The sequence below is a fragment of the Hemicordylus capensis genome, chromosome 2 (genome assembly GCF_027244095.1).
Source record: "Hemicordylus capensis ecotype Gifberg chromosome 2, rHemCap1.1.pri, whole genome shotgun sequence".
Lineage (NCBI taxonomy): Eukaryota > Metazoa > Chordata > Lepidosauria > Squamata > Cordylidae > Hemicordylus > Hemicordylus capensis.
The window spans coordinates 400,452,790-400,473,293 of NC_069658.1; the positions used below are offsets into that span (position 1 = coordinate 400,452,790).

Below are 20,504 nucleotides of genomic sequence, written 5' to 3' on the forward strand. Positions count from 1 at the left end.
GTGAGGGCACTGTTAGTTCAGCACATTCAATGGCAGGCTGAAGAGAATAATTTGTTTCCCACCAAGTTCCGTAGCTGAAAATATCTCCACTGCAGTACCACGTTCACATTTGCAAGAGATGAGGGGGCTCAACATTTAAACGGAGCCTGGGGTGCCAAGGGACCCAAAGGCTGCATTTTGCCCACTCCTAGTTTAAAAGAAAAGTCTACAAACAAACAAATAAAAGTTTTGCTCTAACACAAAGCAAAGTTTAGAACAAAGTTTAGAAAATTAGAACTTCACTAAGGCAGTACTGTGTTAGTACCTTGCATTACATCAAGCAGGATATAAATGTTAAAAATAATAATAATGCACCATTCCTTGTTTTGTGTGTGTGTGTGCAGCAAGTCACAATATGCAGCACACACTAGTGTGAAGTGAATTTTTACACACAAAACAAACAGGAAAAATGACACTCATCTGTGTTAACCTTTTTAGGGTGCATCCAGGCATACATAATTTTAGCAGTGACCCTGCCGGAGAGTCCCACTCACCCCATTTTGGACAGACATACACTCTTCTCTCCCAGATCAAGTTCAAGTGAAACCAGTTCTTTGCGATGGCAGCAGAAGCTAGATCTGCACAATGCTGATTAGCAGTCCCTGGTCTCAGTCATGAAAACACTCTTTTTCCTACTCAGAACAAGGCTATGCAGTATGCACACATGGAAGAGACTATCACAAAGCTACTTTCTTGCTTCCTGGAGTAGTTTTTCAAGAGTACGTTTTTGAAAAGTACCGAGCATAGGGGAGGTGCTTGGCCGGGGAGTGGGCAGTCCGGCTGAAGTATGGAGGGAAGGCTGAGGTGGAAGACAGAAGCTGCAACTTATCTGGATGCAGTAAATGTGTCTTTTAAGGACTGAAGATGGGGCAAGAGAGGCAGAACTCTCCCCACAGCAGAAACACCCACTCCTGTTTCTAGGTATGTGTACACAGCCTTGATGGTAGAGAGGAGGCAGAAAAATGGCACTCTAGAGGTTATTTTGACAAGGGTGACTGTGTTCTGACTATTCATACATCTGTTACCCATAGAACAGCAAAAAATAAAAATAAATCGCCATTTCAAAAATCCCCCTTTTCCCCCCAGCACTAGGACTCTTGAGGCGGCCTGGTTTGGAAGCTTCTCCTGCCTGCTGCAGTCAAATACCAACATAATGCAAAGGGCATTTGCCAAGTAATGGATAGGGTCCATTCCTCAACAAGATGGGCCATGGACGGAGCTGGGATAGCAGGCTTTTTGGCAGACTCTGAAGACCATTCCAGGAATAGGCAAAACAGAGGTGGGGGTAGCTGGTGGCCTGCAGGTCGCCGAAAGGAAGAAATGGAAGAAAACCCAAGTACTTTCTTATAAGTGATGTACAGGAAGAAAGCTCCTTCAAAATTCTTCCTTGCTATGGCAGCATACATGTTTAATTCACAAATCAAGTGGCAGCTCAGCAGGGGGCAAAGTGGATTTTCCCACACATACAGAGTATCATTGCTCCTGTAGGTTGAGCTATGAAAGGCAGCAACTGTTTCACAACTCAAGATCTTGGGGAAAGATCTATGCAAAATCCCAACTCCTATTTTGTGTGTAGAATCAACTTTCTCTTTCAACATCCTTTTCAAAACATCGTTTTCTGAGCCGAGGAAATGCATGTTGGCTTGAGATGAGAATCTCACTGATCTTCCTGGACTCAGTTAATACACAGTCACCGGCGGGGAGTGGGTGTACATAAGAAATCAAGGATAATTTTGCGATTATAGTGGCACATAATTAGCTGCTGAAACCTACTGTCATCACAATGGGGTTGAGGGCAGGGATCACAGAGGGTCTAAGCTCTGGAAATGACTCTCCCCTCTGACCCCCATCCCCAAAAGAAAAGAGTCCCACCGAAATGAGGCAAAGTATATTTACAAGTCAGATCCTCTGAATGTTACTCAAAAGGAAATTCTGCTGATTTCCATGGGACTTATCCCCAGGTAAGTATGCCCAGTGTTGCAGACTTAGCACCGCTTTTTTAAAAGTACATCCCACATTAAATGAAGACTACTTGGGGTGTCTGAAAACTCTTACTGCTTGATAGTCTTCAGCAGTGGCTGGCCAAGTGCTAGTCTGTTGATACTGGGAATGACTGTGGGAGATCCATACTCAGCCGTTCCGTGGAAGGAGGCGATTGGGATCACAGTGCTGGGGGAGAGGGGTTAACGCTTTCCTCACACACCATTTCCCTGATGAAAATCACCTTCCATCTGAAGCAGCTATTTGCCCTGTGGGGGGGAAACTTACCGGTACTATACCTGTAAATGTTCCCCCATAGGGCAAATAACTTCAGGTGGAGGCCAAGCACCATTTCCCCCATCCTCAGAAGCTATTCCTTTAAAAAAAAAAAAAAAAAAAATGGGGAGATCTGAGCCAGTCTGTTTCTGCCAAAGGAAACATGCAAAGATAATGCCAGCCTTAAATATCCAAGTTCACTCAGGAAAAAAGAATAAGATTGTGCTTCCAGCCGGCTAGGCCAAAGAAACATAAAGCAGCTCACCAGAGCAGTGCAGGGTTCAAGGATGTTTAGGATCTTTGAACCCAGATTGCCTTGATTTATGTGTAGGAGAAGATACTGTATGTTCCCAGGGGTTCCCTCTAGCTTGAAGGGCCAGAAAGCTCTGATCAAATGCTTTAGGAAGATGAGTTAATATAGTTGAAACTCTGAAGGAGGATATAAACCTTCTGGCTTCCAACATGGGGCCATTTGGATGAGTGTTTCCTGGGGTAGATTAGCCCCCGTCTGCTCAAGGCATGGGAAGTCTGGCACCAAGCTCTGAAGCAATCAGGTGTGCCGCGGTAGGAGACAGGATAATGGGTTGGATGGGTTTTTGGGAATGAACCAGGCAGGTAATTCCTACCTTCCTGATCTCACCATCCCAAGCAGATTTTCAATTATCAGAGCCAACTAGCTACCCCAAACAGAGCTTAAATATCCAGGAATTCCAGCTTTAATAATCACTAGATTTGTTTTAAAGCAATGTGGTTTAGAGTATGGTTGCAATGAATGTTTATTGGGTTTGATTTTTGACATGAAAAGCCAGCTTCTGAGGATGCAAAGAGCCAAAAAAGAGGGGAGGGGAACCCTTGGCAGTCTTCTGAGTGCTCTCTCGCTCTCGCTCTCTCCCTCCCTCTCTCCATACTTGTTTGCAGACCCAATATGCTGCTGCTTCAGCAGTCAGCACCATTTTTAGGGCTTCTTTTATCTTCACTGCATGATGCCAGCCAATCAGGGATCATGTAGTGAACATGATGATGTTACAGCACCACATAAGAAAGGAAGGAGGGAGGGCGCCGATGCAGAAACAATGAGAAAGGGAACCTCAAAGTTGTACTGAAGACATATTTATTAAGCCCAACGCATTTCGAGTCAGTGAATCTTTGGATGTACTGAAGACACAATGGCTGACATCCTCACTAACAGCATTGAGGCACAGTGTGTAAAGTGCTTCTAAAACATGTAGCAATGCAGAGTTGCACCGCACATGCGAGGGGCGATTTCCACTGATTCTCCTCCCTCTGAAAGCACTCCCTGTGATTCAGAAGTAGGTCTCTGAAGGCTGTGTGACACTCAGGGACCTTCTTCCATATTGCAGGGAATGCTTTGGTGGGGCGAGTGGGTCAGTGAAATTTGCCCCCTTCTGCACACCAGCATGGCTCTCAGGTGTGGAGGGAGGCCAGTGCTAGCCCGGGCTCAGCCCACTGCTGCAATCCCTCTAGCCCTGCCCCCTGTGTCAGCGTCTGATGTCAGACACAGGCAGCAGTCAGCCACACACCCCACATATGACATCAGACATGGGGGCGTAGTTTAGCTCCCAAATGGGGCAGCAAGGACATGTTTGGGAGCTAAACCACGTCCCCTGTCTGATGTCAGATGCGGGGGGCATGTCTGGGGCATGAGGCGGGGTCCCTGAGGGGCGGTGGCCCGGATTCTTTGAACCCATTCGCTCAGTGGTGTCTCCGCCCCGATGGCTCTGCATTACCAAATCTGTGAAGGTACTATGCATGTTGTGCCTCTGCACCATTAGTGAAGAAGCCAGCCACTGTCTCTCTGAGTGCCTTTGAGATAGTAGAGAATATTTCGTGATTTAATCAGTACTAGCTGACCTGGTGCAGAGCATCTGCATCCCTAATTCCCTCTGTCTCCTTCCATCCCATCAGCCATTCTCCCCTCCCTTCAGCCCCAGTTTGGTCTCTCCCCTCTCCCATCAGCCCCAGTTCATCCTCCCCGCCCAGCAGCCGGCTGGCCTGGCAGCCACTTCCTCTCACCAACTGGTGGCTGGCCTGGCCACTGCTTTCTCTCGTTGGCCGCTCGCCTTCCTCCTCACTTCCCCTTGTTTGTGAAATCCCGTGAGAGCTGCCACACATGGGATTTGCGACGGGTACGCCTTACAGAAATATATAGAGAGATACCTGATCAAGTCACTGACTCAGAATACATTGGATTCAATAAAATGTACCTAAACTGAAAATTTAAGGTTCCCTTTCTCCTTATAACAGAACTCTCCTATTAGATTACAAATGAGATTTAGGCAATCTAATAGGATTAAGTAATCTAATAGGATTAACACCTTAAGTTGCGCAGTGGGGAAATGCTTGACTAACAAGCAGAAGGTTGCTGGTTCGAATCCTCACTGGTACTATATCGGGCAGCAGCAATATAGGAAGATGCTGAAAGGCCTTCCTGTATTCTACAAAAAAACACCACAGGGCTCTGTGGGTGCCAGGAGTCAAAATTGACTTGATGGCAGACTTTACCTTAAGAGGAGGGCAAATCAAGCTCTTCCATTGCCCTCACATGAAAGTGGGGGAAAGGGAACATGTTCCTTATACCTAGACAATGCTCCCTATCTTGCTGAACTGGAGTTCCATTGCTTCCCAGCTCAATTTTTGTCCTGATCCATCTGTATTGCTGCATAGTTATGAATGTCCTCTTTCCTGAGCCTCCTAGCTACTGATTCTCCTATTTTGGGTTGATCTGATCTAAGCCCATTGATCTGATTGGTTATATACAAACAATGCTTTATGGGGTTACACTTCCTTTGAAGGACCAAGTTCATGACTTGGGGTCACCCATGGACCCCTAATTATCTCTAGATACTCCAGTGACAATGGCAGCCAGGAATGTTTTTTATCACCTTCAGCTAATATGCTAATTCTAAGGCCTTTAAACTGGTTTTAAATTATGCAAGCACTGTTGATTTACACATTTTCCCACTCTGCTGCCATTTTACAATTTTGTTATTTTAATTACTTTGTTATCTTATTTTGTTATCTTATTAATGTTATCTATCTTGAGATACCAAGCATTTCAGATAGATAGATAGATAGATAGATAGATAGATAGATAGATAGATAGATAGTTGCCTTTCAGAACAGATGTGAACAATTCCGGAATATGAATATATGCACATTCAAGGAAAAGCAGGGAAATTAGGAAAGAAAGAGCTCTGAAGAAACTTCATTGTGCTAAAGGTCAGGAGGGGCTGAACACTATGGAGTAGAGGTATGCAGAACCGGTCTGAATAGAACCTGGTTCAATTTGAACTGGTCCGGTTTGATCTCAAACCAGACCACCTCCTCCCAAAAGAGGGCTGGTTTGAGTTCGAATTGAACTGCCATGGTTCAGATTGAACTGGTTCAGTCTGGTTCAACCAGTTTGGGATGCTTGTAAAGGCAAATCCGGTAAGGATTCCCCTTTACAAGCAAAAGGGATCCCTAACACTGAAAAGGGGTTGAAAGGGCAGGTGGGGGTGGGTGAGAGGTCATTTACCTGTGGCAGCTCATCTAGGTCCCACTAGCACTACCCCCCAGCAAAGCAGACTGGTTGGGACCTGGTTCCAGTCACGCATATGGCCTACAAACATGCATGGAGGCTGGACCCTGGAGGCCCGTCCTGCTGCGAGGAAGAGCTCAGGCGGGGCCTAGAGCAGTGTTTCTCAACCACCGGTCCCTGGACCGCTGCCGGTCCCCGAAGGGTTGAGTGCCGGTCCCTGACTGGGAGTCAACCCCCCCCCAACTGAAATCAAGGCACTCACTTCCTCAATTTTGCACATGGCATGGAAGAGGAAGAGTATCACGGAGGCATGGGACCCTTCTTGTGCCTTGCCTCCACGTGCTGCTGAGATCTTCCTACAGCTATCTTATTCCCTATCTTTACAGCTTCAAACTGTATGTGGTGCGGGGGCATGGAGGAAAAAGTATGGCAGTGGGCGCCACTTCAAGGGCTACTGGTTCTTGCATGCTCATTGTTTGCAGCCAAAGGTTGGTTGATTGAAACCCAGCTGCCTGTTGTGGTTGAGGCGTCTTGAGAGGGAACGCTGTTTCCCTCTTGCATCAGTGGGGCTTGCTTGTATGTTGTTTTCATTGGCCCCATGTAGCTTTTGAATTTTTCTAATGGCCCAACATCCCCTCTCCATTGAGTAATCACAAGCACCTCCACTCCAGACATACTGGAGACAAATTTGTTCACCCAGGCTTTTAAATTCAGGGGTTCTCAACCTTGGGTACCCAGACGTTGGTGGACTTCTACTCCCATAATCCCCAGCCATAATGGCCAAATGCCATTGTTGTTGGGGGTTATGGGAGTTTAACTGAGGGACCCAAGGTTAAGAACCCCTAATATTCCATGTTTGCAAAAGATTCCAAATTTAATTATTTCAATGCTTATATTATTTTCATTCTAAACTGCCCAGAGATGCAAGTTTTGGGCAGTATAGAAGTCTGATAGATAGATAGACAGACAGACTTGAAACCCCTTTACTAACTGCTGGTCCGGGAAACTGCGCATGAAGAATGTAGCGGTCCTTGAAACTCTGCACGAAGAATTTAGCGGTCCTTGACTCCAAAAAGTTTGAGAAACACTGGCCTAGAGGAACCGCTGCCACACCTCTGCAGATAAGGTGACCTCTTGCCCGCCCACCCCCACTCTTTCAACCCCCTTTGCTTGGAAAGGGGAATCTTTACCGGATTCCAATTTGCAAGCAACCCGAATTAGGTCGGCCTGGTTCAACCCAGTTCAAATGTATGAACTGAACCACTGGCTGGTTCTAATGAACTGGTTCGCAAACCAGTGGTTCAGTTTGAACTGCCCAGAACGGTTCTGTGCACACCCCTATTATGAAGGGAGGGAGACAGAGATCAAGGGAGTCTGACTAAGAGAGACTGGCTAAAAGAAGTGGGATAACACAAATAGCAGGCTGAGAAGCAGGGAAACTATGAATGGTGGATAGAATTGAGAAAGCATGGCACTGAGCATTCAGTCCGACCCAGGGCATCCTTAAAATTCAATGTGCATACCTTCCCTCCTCACCTGGAATCTCCCCCAAATCCAAGGCATCTCCCCTCTTAACAATTCTCATGCTGTGCAGCTCTGTCAATTTCAATTTTCCTAGCAAAAGCACAGAAGAGTAATTAACAAGGCTCTTTGGGGTGACCATACTGCAGGGCTCTCTCTCTCTCTCTGTGTGTGTGTGTGTGTGTGTGTGAGAGAGAGAGAGAAAACATCTCTGAATAAAAGGGAAAAAAGAAGAGGCCTATGAAAAGGTGGCAGGGGGACTTTACTGCAGAAGTGTGTGCATGTGTGAGATAGCTATGTTTTGGCACTTTTTGTGTTTGCTTAAAGGTCTACGTAAGTACTCCTGTATTTGAGTTGTATAGCTCATCCTCTAAAGAGAATAAGAACAAGAATTAAAAAATCATAATAAGTAAAATGAAACTTGAAAGGAGATATACAAAACAGGGTGGGCAGGAGGCGAACTTGTTGAGTCAATAGTGGTGATGCAGAAATTATCCAACAGGTAACCACAACCCTCAAGCATCCATAGTCCACATAGCACTCACAATCACCAAGAACGTTGTGGCTTGAGTGATGAGAAAGTGCAATTTCCTTGCAATGGAAGTGCTACCTTGGGAAAAGACATCTGGATTAACCACAGTAACTGAGTAACAGCTGTGCTTCTTTGAGGAGAGGCATTTTGATCCCCGGCAACAATGAGTAATAATGGCTGCACTTTTTTTGCTTATTTGTACTGAAACAATAACCTGGAAGAACAGGAAGACAGCATCAAAGTGGCTGGCTGAAGGCAAAAAAATTAACATTGATAGCTGGAGCAGCCCCACTGGTGCCTGACAAAGCCGGGGAGATCCTAATTCCAATCTGCCTCTGCTTACGATGGGAAGGGCATGTGCAATAAGATTAGAGGGCTAACAGCAACTGGCAGGATTCTGTTCTTCATGGCAGGCTGTAGAAATCCCATCTCTGGCCCTGGGCTCAGTCACCCTTTGGCTGGGAAACACGATTACTAAGGAGCATTCCTCCTGACAGTGAAGAAAGGCAAGCCTTGGCTCCAGGTTTTTCTTCCACCAAACAGTTCAAATGCTCCTAAAAGTGGAACATCATAGACTAAATGAGAATATTCAGGAAAGAGGAACAGGATTCTTGGGAAACAGCAGGTCTCCCCTGCCAGGATTCCAAAGGTGGAGGGATGTAAAGGGGAATCCTTACCGGAATTGCCTTTACAAGCATCCTAAACTCATTGAACCAGACCGAACCAGTTCGATCTGAACCAGGGCAGTTCAGTTTGAACTCAGACCAGCTCCCTTTTGGGAGAGGCGGTCTGGCTTGAGATCAAACCGGGCCAGTTCGAATTGAACCAGGTTCTATTCGGACCCGTTCTGCACACCCCTACTCCATTGTGTTCAGCCCCTCCTGACCTTTAGCACAACGAAGTTTCTTCAGATCTCTTTCTTTCTTAATTTCCCTGCTTTTTCCTTGAATGTGCATTTATTTATGACAATGAATTATGAATGCCTCCGGTTTACCAGCCTAACATTTGGGAACCACAAGCATGTTACCTTCTATTTTGCATTTCCCCCAGACTCTATTACTGCTTTCCTCTCCTATGCTCCTCTTGCCCCAATCCTGGTAATGTCTGGAGTTTCTTAGTGCTACGGCTTTAAGCCTTCACCCTCAAAGCTAGGAGAAGCTCCCAAAAATGAAGAAGTGAGGAGGAGCATTCAAACATTGCTCATTTTTAAAGTTTGGCCTGTGCCACTACATATACTTAGCCTATAACCAAATTCACTGAAAGGACCTAGAGACCAATCTTACTTTTTCTCCCCTTTCCTCCTCTCATTTCATATTCCGAGAATGAGATGAAAGATTTCTGTGGAAACTTTTCCCACATCAATCTCAGCAAAACAGATCCCAGGGTATATACTAAAAAACAAAAACAAAACACCCCACTGATTAACAATCTCATAAGGCAGCCCTCTGGTACTATTCATAAACAAAGTAAAAGCAACAAAATGCTAGATTCCTACTTTCAACACTTTCAATGGATGTTGGAAGTGATGTGGGGGTTCTAATCTTCATTAGTGCTTGGGAGACAGGGACACTGAGAGAATGAAAGTTAGTCTGGGTCAGTTGAGTGAAAAAGAGTATGAAGGTAGAATCTTGCAATATCAATTAAATCAATCAGCGATGAAAAAAGTAATGAGTAAACATGGTTAGAATTGTGCTGTTCACATACATTGAGAGCTGATGTAATGTGGTGACTAAGAGTGGGACCAGACATGGTGCCAAATGCAGGGTTGGTGCCAAAAATGGCAACCTTACAAACAGTTCCTCCTCTTCTCTTTGTAACATTTAGTTCCTGAAATGTACAGTGTGATGTCATCATACTGTTCATTTCCCTGATTTGACATTATTATCTGACACTGGAATGGCGGGGGGCATATGACAGTGAATTTTAGGAACTGAATATATGGGGGAAGTTTACAGAAGTGGTAGGGGGAAGCTGTGAGCTACAAGCATCTCAGTTCAAATCTAATCTCAGCCACAAAAACCACCAGGTGTCTTACTTTGGTCATTATCTGCAGATAATGATGATGGTAAAGGGCCAGTTGGGACAATACTTGGTTTGCCTAACCCACCATTAGGGATGTGCAATTTGATTCGACCTTGAATTGATCCAAGTTGAAAAGGGTAATTCAGGGATTTGACCTCAAATCAAAATTCCCTCAAAATAAAGGGCCTGATTCGGGGTTGAGGAGAATCACCCCCGATTCAATCCGAATAGATTTGGATGATCTGAGGGCCATTTTGAGGCCCATTTTTTCTGGGGATCGCTGGTCTACCAATTGAGGCTGGCAGGTAGATCAGCCCTCTGCTCCAGACTTGGTGCATCTGTCCACCTCAGAGGACTGCTCTACCCAGTAGACCAGTCCTCTGAGGCAGGCTGATGAGCGGTCTGGAGTGGAGGCCTGGTCTACCCGCTGAATCCAATTGGTAGACCAGCTCTTCCTGGAAAAATGGCACCATTTGGAGGCCTGTTTTTCCAGCTCTCCCTGGAAAAATGGGCCTCAAAATGGCACTCGAATAGATCCAAATGATTCAGGGTTGATTTGTGAAGGTAGTCAAAAACATTTGTTGACTGTTTTCAACAAATCAATTTGAGTTTTTGCTGATTAATGCATGCTGTGAATGTGCATGTGCTCCGCACACACACACACCCCAGCATCCTGGGGAGCTTCAAACAGTGTTTGAAGCACATGTCAAAGAGGCTCCCTAGCACATTGGAAGTGGGGGAAGGACATGTACACACAAGATATAAAGACATCCTTATTGCATTTGGTGGCCAGAAAAATGGGCCTCAAAATGGCCCTTGGATCACCCAAATGGACAAAGTATCCTCCAAGAGAGCCCATTGTGGACCTACCTCACAGGGACATTGTAAGGATTACTGAGGCAATGCACATGAAGCACTTCGGATCCTGAATGCCAAGTATCATTATCAACCAGATTCACCTCTGCAGAAGAGGTGAGCATCTATGTGGAACACTGCCACAGTACATCTGTTCAGCATGGAAGGAAACAATGGTTGTTTCCATAATAGCCATTTAGTTTGGAATTGCCATCCTTTGTTCACTCACGTTTTATACAGAATCCAACTGACATTGTTGCCAACCTGTTGCACTCCAGTCTTTTTATGGTGTCCTGCTGTCTTTTTCCAGACCTGACCGGTAGTGATTTCTCCCTACTTAAAATACAATTGCAGCACCATGCTGCCCCGTGTGGTCTGGCAAAGCGCTACTGAGGCATCTAGGGGCTCCTGCACCCTTAATTAAAAGCTGCACCCTTGCAGCTTCTGCCTCTGAACTGCTTCCTGTTAAGCGCACCACGTTAGTTAATAATTGTTTCTTAATTAGTCAATTCCTGTTTAGCCCTGGAAGAGGTTTTAAGTACTGGTTTCCTTTTTAAAAACTTTTTTTAAAAAATGTGAAATAGCACAATTTTGCAACAAAAAAAGAAAAGGAAAAATAGCTCTTTTCACATTTTATTTCTGCACACTGACAGAATGCAGGGAGAGGAGAGCAGGATCATGCCCACTTGATCTCCATACATTCAGTGGAAGGTGTGAAAGGAGCTTCTGTATAGCTGTACCAGTGTGGGATCTATAAACATGCTCTGGAATCATTATCCTATAGGGAAGACCATAAGGTTGTACACACGACTGAAAACTATGGTGTGGGTGGGTGGGTGGCAAGGAGGCAGGCCCCTCCCTGCACACAATCAAAATGTGTAAGAAGGCTCTGCCACACTGCAGCATACAGCAGAGTAGGGAGCCGGAGAAGGATGTCCTCCAGCAACCCACAATGCACCATGCCAGGAGCGCAGTGCATTGGGGGATTTCCCCACAGCTGGGAGCTCTAGTCACTCGGCTCTGTGTCTGCTGCTCGGGCTGCATGCAGTCCAAGCAGACACATGACTGGGGATCAGGGTGGAAGGACACATTCACGCCCTTCTAACTCGGTAATAGTCCGTGGGAAAACTTCGGGCTATCTGGAGGGGCAGTGCCAGGATCAGCCCCGATTCTGGCACTCCACACGAGTAGCCCTACTAGGGTAGGGCTGCCTGTGTGAACAGCCTCTATATGTGCATAGAAGCCCTTGCCACATCTTCCGCTAAATGCACCAAGGTTGGGTACAATCCTGCTCCTTTGTCTATGCATTCAGAACATGTGGAGGAAAGGTATGAAAAGGGCTCATGAGAGGAAATCAGTAATTAAAGCCCCAGGAACTGACTAATGACAGGGAAATTCATCAGTAATGCCATGCTGTGCAGAACAAGGAACAATTAGAGGCAGAAGCTGCAAGAAAGAAGCTTCTAATTAATATTGCAGGGGACTTTTGCTGAATTGGATTTGTTTCTGAGCAAACATTATATAGCAGGGTCTTGGCCATGGGGAAAGACATTGCTGGATGATACAGCAGTATATTAAGCGCCATGTGGAATAATCGTTTTAGCAAAGGTATGATTTGGCAGGGGAACACACACAATACAGCCACCTTACTGAAGCTGAGCAGGTTTTGGTCTAGCCAGTGCCTGGCTGAGTGACTGCCTGGGAACCCCATGTATGCCACCTTCAGGTTTGTGATGGAAGAAAGGTGAGATATAAATGTAGTTATTATTAACTAATTCTGCTTCTAACTGACTGTAGAAAAGCAATACTTAAAAGGTCCTAGTGTGGAAAGAACCAATGACTTCCAATACAGCAGCGTATGCCTAGCCTTGAAGCCTTGTTGTCCAACTGCAAACTGCCACTCAAGATCAGCTTCTCAGAAAGCCATGCAAATTCAGCAGGGGACAGCTGAGGCATGCCCACAGAGCAGCTCCCTGAACCCTAGATCACAACGGAGAACACAGGAAGTATGATCCCTAGGAAAAGGCCAGGAAGCTTTCTTCAGGGACAGCTCTCTACACGGGACATGGGAAGTGGGCAGTGCAGAGTGCACAGCTCTAGGTGCTGCAGCAATGGTCACTGCTAACAGGCAGTCAGAGTGTGGGCCAGCATGGGCTGAGCCCCTTGTGAGTACTGGAAGTGGACAGGATTCTAAATAGCAACCAAGCAAGCTTCAGGAAACACTGGTAGTTTAGCAATGTCTAGGGATGTGCACAAAACGCGATTCAGACACCAAATCGCAGCACATCCCCTGCCCCTTTAACACGGAGGAGAGCAGACCCATACCTGCTCCTCCACCGCTCTCTGCCACTTCCTTAATCACAGTGCTCCCCCCTCCAGCTATCTTGGTGCACCAGCACTGCTCTCCCCCAGCTGCCCCTGCACAATGCTGGCATGCACAAGGCCGTGTGCATGCTGCCATGCGGAGGCCTTGCAAGTGCTGGCGTCGCATGGGGGCAGCTGGGGTAGAGCACCACCAGTACACCAAGATAGCTGGCGGGAGTGCTCTGATTAAGGAAGTGGCAGCCAGCAAGCAGTGGAGGAGCAGATATGGACCTGCTCTCCTCCGTGTTAAAGGGGCAGGGGATGTGTTGTGATTTGGCATCCAAACCCGTGTTTTGTGCACATTCCTATACATTAAATATGAATAATTTCCTATAAATTAGATTTATAGTTTTAAATAATTTTAATACTGGGTTTTAAATGTTTTTATTCTTTTAAATGATTTTAATTGTAAACCGCCCAGAGACGCAAGTTTTGCGTAGTGTAGAAATATTTAAAAAATAAATAATAATTCCTAGCAATATCCCCTGCTTTAAAAGAGGCTTGGACAAATTCATGGAGGACTGGTCTATCAATGGCTACTAGTCTTGATGGATAAAGGTTGCATCCAGGATTAAAGGCACGATGCCTGTGAATCCCAATTGCAGAGCAGTAACAGCAGGAGAAGGGGCATACCTTCAATTCTTGCCTATTGGGTTCCCTGAAGCATCTGGTAGGCCACTGTGGAAAACAGGATGCTGGACTAGGCAGGCCTTGGGCCAGATCCAGCAGTGCTATTCTTATGTTTTTAGAACATACACTATTCAGCACAGAAACTATTCAGCAGACCACAAGTTCGGGGGCAGTATAGGAATGACAAAAGGTTAGAGGTTCTATGCCTGTCAGTAGAGGGTTGATAGGACAGCATGTTTGTTGCGTTCTTCAGCAGTGGGTTCATTTCTAAGAATGTCTTTTAATATACTTTATCCCCATGCCATACAAAGTATTGGTCTTTCTTTGAGGAAGCTTGGATCCCATCTATTTGGGGATGGGGCCAACAGCTCAGTGACAGAACTTCTGCTTTGTAGGTAGAAGGTCCCAGGCTCAAATCCTGACTTCTCCAAGTAGGGCTGAGAACAATCCCAGCCTGGAGAATTGCTGCCAGTCAGAGCATTGTCAGATGCAATCCTGAGCTAGAGGGACCAATGGTCTGACCCAGAAAGCTGGTCTGATGGCAGCTTTCTATGTTCCTATCTGTTAAGCCTGTCAAAGGGTTAGTTTCTTAGTGGTTTGCTCCAGAATATCCTCTATGCCTTGGGCAGCAGTGGTCATATCAACTGCTGGAGGATAATAACCGATGTGCCCTAGTTCCATCAGCTGTCTGAACCCAGAAGTGGTGTAGAGCTATCTGGAGGAGAAGACAGCTTCTGGGAGTCCCTTCCCCTCTTCCCTCTCCCTCCACACAGCTGAGTTCCACTCCTAAATTGCTGATGAGGGAAAAGTTTTAACCTTAATACATACATTTTCAGACATTTTGGTTGCCAATGAAGTTTAAAAATAAATAAAAGGCTAATGCCTTTTTTATTTTATTTTTTGGTGCTGAATTATGCAAGCCCAAGTGCAAACCATATGTGTGCTGCATCAGGTGTAAAACTGGACAGGGGTACAATCAGGTGTGTGTTCCTTTAAAAAAACTGGAAGCTATGGACCGATCATTTCCTGGATGCTGCTTTTGAGCTTTTAAAAAATTGTTATTTTAAAGAGATGTATCTCTAACTAATTCTATACACTTGAACATCTACACCCCAGTGCAAAATGTAAAATGAGAATCAGGCCTAAGGGGCATCTTTGCAAACATTCTCCTAGTAGAGAGACACATACACACATTCACATTTTCATTTTCCTCATTGATTAAAAAAAGGAGAGGCAGGGTTAGCAAGCACATCCATACAAAGAAAACTGCATTTGGCATGGGAAGACCCACAGGTCTAGTTTACAGAATTCATTTCTTACACAAGCAGCCCTGCCTTTTCCCAGATATGCATTTTTGTGGACAAACGTAATGTGTGATCCAACTTATCTCTAGCAACTTTCACAGACATTCCTGTGACTGTTCCAGCTGCCATGATGACGGAAGCCTCTGCCAGCCATATCTGTGACCACATATTACATTTACCTATGCAAGCTTCTATTCAGGGAAGGACAGGGTTGTTTGTACGGTTCAAGAAAAAATGTGGTTTGACTTGCTTGTCAGGTTTTTCCTTTTTTAAACACACATAAAACACCCATATCCCAACATACACATGCAAGACCAGCACCCAGTCGCAGTGGACCCCAAGGCAAAGCCCCGCATCAAGCTTCTGCCCTTCCATGGTGCTCAGAAGCTTCCCAGGCAGAGGAGACTCCTCCTTCAGTGCTGCGGCTCTAGCAGGGCTGGCACAGAAGATGTGTCCACTGCTGCTGCCCACTGGCGCCTGGTAACCCTTCCCACTGGGCCCTGGCAAGCCTACCCAGCAGTGCTAGGCAGCAGCTGGCGTTCCTTCTTTTGTGGCAGTGCCATTTTAGATTTCCTGGATGCCCCAGCACCCTGATGTGCATCAAGGGGCATGCATGAGGAATCTAAAATGGTGCCGATGGAGGAGGAGGAGGGCTGGCTGCTGCCCACCATCACCCAGTAAACTTAGCAAGGCCCAATGGGGGAGCTGTCTGGGTGGCAGTGGGTGGCAGCAGTGGGAGCACCAGACACACCTTCTTCTATGGCGGTGCCAGAGATGCACCTGGGTGAGCTGCACTGTCATAGTCTCCTCCCACTCTCTGTGTCTGTGAAATGGCTTTTTCCAGAGACTCTTCCGTCATCACAGGGGTCTCTGCAGAAAGCAAATTTATGCATGGGGAAGGTGGGAGAAGGCAGCCATGGAGTGACTCTCGGCTGAAAAAGTCAGGTTGCGGCTGTTGCTGCTACCGCCACCACCACCACCACACAAAGGTGGGCGGTGGGACTTTCAAGGTCAGTTGGGTGGGCCCTCTGATGGGCATTTGAGTCGCGGCTGGTGCCTGATCTGATTGGCGGCTGCCTCTGTTCATTACTTACTCACACCCAGACCCAACCTAGGAGAGATTGCTCTTTTCAGTCTCAATAACACACACGTATGCTATTGTTAGTCTTCATTTATACTGCACTTCAACTTACAGCTCTTAGCTCAGTCGTGCACTCCAGAAAAGTGTGAGTCAGGCTCACGTCTTCGGAGACTGAGCAGCAATAGTGTGGGTCATTCACGCATACTGCAGAAGGCCTTTTAGTTCCTTTGAACACAGCCTGGATTATTAGAGCACAAAGCTTCCTCCAGCAAAGTCTAGCTAATACAGGGTTAGCATATCATGGCCATTCCTAGTTCAGATCTACAAACACTGTGCCGAAAGGATGCACCATGAAAGTGAAACAGAAATCCAGCCAGGTGTAGCCCAAGGTACTGCGGTGCCTGCAGCTAGATGCCCCATGCCCACTAGTGTCCCCTTTCAAAACCAGCTGTTGCAAACTTTGAAAATGGCACTGGGGTGGGGAGGAGTTGAGATTGCCAGCAACCTCCCCTTCCCTCCTTATGTTTCTTGCAAGGAAAGGTTCTCCGTGCAAAGCTTGCAAGGGTCAGATCAGTCCCAAAGTGCTGCTTCCATGGAAGCGGCAGGGGCAATCTTACCACCCTGCTGGCACCCCAGTTATCCACTGCCTGAGGCGACCACCTCACCACACCATGTGAAAGGGCCACCCCTGAATCCAGCTTTACTCTGTTCCTAGCAGACAGTTAGGTATTATACACCTAGAATTGCCACCTGATCTAGCAAAATACAGAACGTCCATTAGCTATTGTTCACCTGCATATGTTAATTCATTTACATGTATATGCAGATGCAGAATTGCTGACTGATTAGCATTCAGACTAAAATTATCTGGGAAGCGAATGAAACAAAGACTTAAATAATTCTTGCCTCTTGCTCGAGCCCTAGCCCTATAGCCTTGAATGAGATTCCCGCTCCCACTTGTATTCTGGCTCCTGCTCCAGTTCTGGTTTACTGGCTCCCTGGCCTCTAGAGCTGAGGTCCCGATTCCATGATCTGTGCAATGGGCATTCTAATAGGACAGGGGTGGGGGTACTTTAGCACAGTTCTTGCAAAAAACCACAAGGGATATCACTGGATCACTGCTGCCGCTACAAAACATGTATCCCCAAAACTGGGTGTTTGCAGTTGGTAAGTGCAAAGGCAGTACATTGACTGCACAGTGCTCTGCACAAGACTCCACCATACAAACATATCTCCAGATCAAGAGGAAGGTTGTTTCATGTCCCAACCCCTTCATGACAGCCCTAAGCCAAGCTTGGAAAGCTGGTTCAATGCTGCAGGCACAAGTAGCCATGGCCCTTGGGAGCCACAAGCCCAAGTGGGACTACTCCAAGCAAACTCCTAGTCTGTATGCCACTGAGCAAGAAGCATCTCCGTTGGCCTGGCTATACACAGGGCTGGGTAACTCTTGCATCTGCTGCCCACCGCCTCCAGTGACTACCAGAATGGCTGAAGCACACCCTGAATTCAGCAAGAAGGTGAGAAAGCAGAACTACTCAGGCCTTTTATCTCACCACAAATGGGAGAGATACTGGCAAAGCCTCTTCTCCAAACAGGGAGGTGCCCAGCACTTCTGCTCTTGGGTTCCAGGGCTCTACTTGCTGCAACCTGCTTTCCAAGTGAGAATAATCCACGTTTAGGCGATTGTTGGTAAATGTGCTAGAAAATGGTTGCAAATGGTTGCTCAGGTAGTACTGTCATACTTGGACCTGCAAATAAACCCATATGACTATCCATAAAGCTTCCATCCTGGTCACTTTAGCATCTGCAACATTTTCTGTTTATTTCACCTTTGCCCCTCCTGTGACCACATCAGCCAAACAACATCTGGGCCTGAGATGAACTCAGACAATTTGGAATCAGTTGCCCAAACTTGCTAGAGCAATAAAAACAGAGCTGTTGGGAGAAGAGGCAATGGCGAGAGCTTTATTCCAGAGTGTACGGCCACACATGATTGCTCTATGAATCTGGAGCTGCCAATCGTGGAGAGCAAAGCATCTCCAGCAAAGAGATGGCATGGTGGGGCACTGGCTTTTTCGGGAAATCTTAAAACATCCCAGAGTAGTTAGCACCTGAAACTGGAGCACTGAGATCCAACTTCAGCCCCCTTCATCTTTTCCAGCTAAAGGAGAAAGGAAGGGCTAGATTATAATCCCAGCAAGGGCCTGATTCACCTCATGATGTGCACTGTCAAGCTTGAAGTTTATCCTTGGTGTCCTAATTGCTTCCTTCTTCACCTGGCTAACAGTCTCCTGTAGATTTAAAGCCTGGATGCTGGAGGCTCAAAGTACCAAGTCTCAGAGAGGCCCTTTCCATCGGTAATCCAATGGCGCAGTGCCTTTCTTTCAGAAACAGCCCCCTGCCACACTTGTTCCATTTTTTGCATAATGCCAATGGCACAGAAGACAAAGCTAGAGACACGAGGTTTCTGTTGGAACATCACTCACTCTGAATCAGGGGCCTCACATTCCATTCCATGTGGAGTTTCTAATCTGTTGGGAATTTGGACATGATAATGAAAAGCACTGAGAAGGAAGCAATTGGCAGCTATAAGATCCTGTAATTGTCCCAACCTCCATCCACACTCCGCATCCCCAGGATACCAGATGATGGTTCACCAGTACGGTAATCCCAGCTTCTTCCAAGTAATGCACACAAGTAGAACGGGCTCTTCCCCTGGCAGGCAGAGATTTGCTACTTCAGCTGCCATCAGCTGTGAGTCCGGTTAGCACAGCGTGGGGAGACAAGGCACCTGAGAAGCATGCAGAACCACATGCCTTCAGCTGGGACCTAGGCCCCTGATGGCCTAAATATGCTTTGTAGAAATTAGCATAAAATCAGAGGAGCCCCCCCTCTAGCAGCCTCTGGAGGGATATTCCCTGGCTAGCCTGTACTGCAGGGCATTCATTTAGTCAGGAGTCTGGAATCTACAACGAACAGAATTTGCTTTTACAAAATAGGGATAGGAAATTAAACTCAGGGGTCCATTCCCACTAGGCAGCCAAGGAAGCAGCGAAACTCCTTGCATGAGAACACACACCTCCAATCAGTCAGCAAAGCTCTGACAACCAGCAACAACATGTAACGAGCCAACCTGGATTCACCCAACACAGACCCCAAGCGGGGACCTACCCAGAAATACATCATCATGCTGGCAGCAGAGATGTCCACAGAGCCACGGAGAAATGATTCGGCCCCGGCCGCTGGACGTCTCCCCCGCCCCTGGCTTTCTCCGTCCTGCGATGCCGGCCGGGGTTCCCCCTTTCACTGGCACAGCCCGGCTGGCAATTGCTGCAGGCCCCCGCGTGCTTCAGGGCTGGCCATGGGTCTCCGGTGTGCCAGCCGGGTGCAGGAACTGTCGGCAGGGGGCTTCCAGGTGGGCGTCAGAGGTGAGGGAGCAAAACCCTGACCACAGGAGGGTGGGGGTGGGGTCGGCCACAAACACACCACCCCCCACCCCTTGGAGGGAAATGGAAGAGAAGCAAAGCCAGCTCAGAGCCCAGACCTGTTCTTCCCGCAGAGCTGGACTAGGGCTGGCTGGCAGGCAGTACAGGGCTGGCTGGCCGGATGTGTGGTTCCAATCAGAGAAAAGGCGCCTCTGCTCGCAGACAAGCGGGCTAAGTTGACAGCTTTGCTGTGGACGGGATGGGTGGGGGTGGAGGGGCTCTGCTGTGGGGATGCGTGGATGTGTGTGAGAGGAAAAGAGAACGAGAAGAGAGAGGCAGCTGGGAGCGGAGGCTCCCGCCGCTCTGACACTCTGCAGTGTATGTCCTGCCTCAGCATTTTCCAAGCTACCCTGTCAATAAGGGAACTGGCCGCTCATGTAATTAACCTGTGAGGTGCCAGCTCTCTCCCGACTGGTACGGAGCCTCCAGGCATTCTTTCTGCTCTCTGCCCTTGCCGTGTTCCTGTAAGCAAGGCTTGCCAGGATTAAGGAGGACGAGGGCAGCGGGTCACCCATGCCCTGCATTTACAGGGCATTTAGCTGTCCATCTCACAAGAGTGTGCCAAGACCCAGTTTCCCCCGGGGGAGATACAGAAAGGCCTCGAGACCTGACTCAACTCAGGGTCTCAATGTGGCAACTGTGAGATAAAGTCTGTTCAAAACGCTTGCAGCTAGGCACCCAAAGGCCTCCTCCTGTATACCCTTGCTAATTTTGTGAATGCCATGCTGACATTTGTAGGAAGGGTTCCCAAAGCCTGCTTTATCTTGGGGTGGGGGGGTGGGGGAACAGCACATCTCTCTGCTGCTTTCGCTTGGGGTTTCTGATTATGGGCATGGGTGAGAAAACAGAGCTTTATTTGGATATCAAAGTAGCA

The 20,504-nt window shown here is 47.2% G+C and overlaps 1 protein-coding gene across 10 annotated transcripts in view; it reads right to left on the reverse strand.

The window, feature by feature from the left end:
- Positions 1 to 20,504, reverse strand: part of RBFOX3 (RNA binding fox-1 homolog 3) — a 463,533-nt gene that overhangs the window by 86,889 nt on the left and 356,140 nt on the right. Inside the window, exon 1 of one of the 10 annotated variants that reach the window (XM_053291953.1) lies at positions 19,317 to 19,339. The exons of the other annotated variants lie outside the window; for them this stretch is intronic. Coding sequence (XP_053147928.1) covers positions 19,317 to 19,334 — 18 coding nt within the window. The 5' untranslated portion in view covers positions 19,335 to 19,339. Of the gene's footprint in view, positions 1 to 19,316; positions 19,340 to 20,504 lie in introns of those variants that run through there. 10 annotated transcript variants of the gene reach the window in all.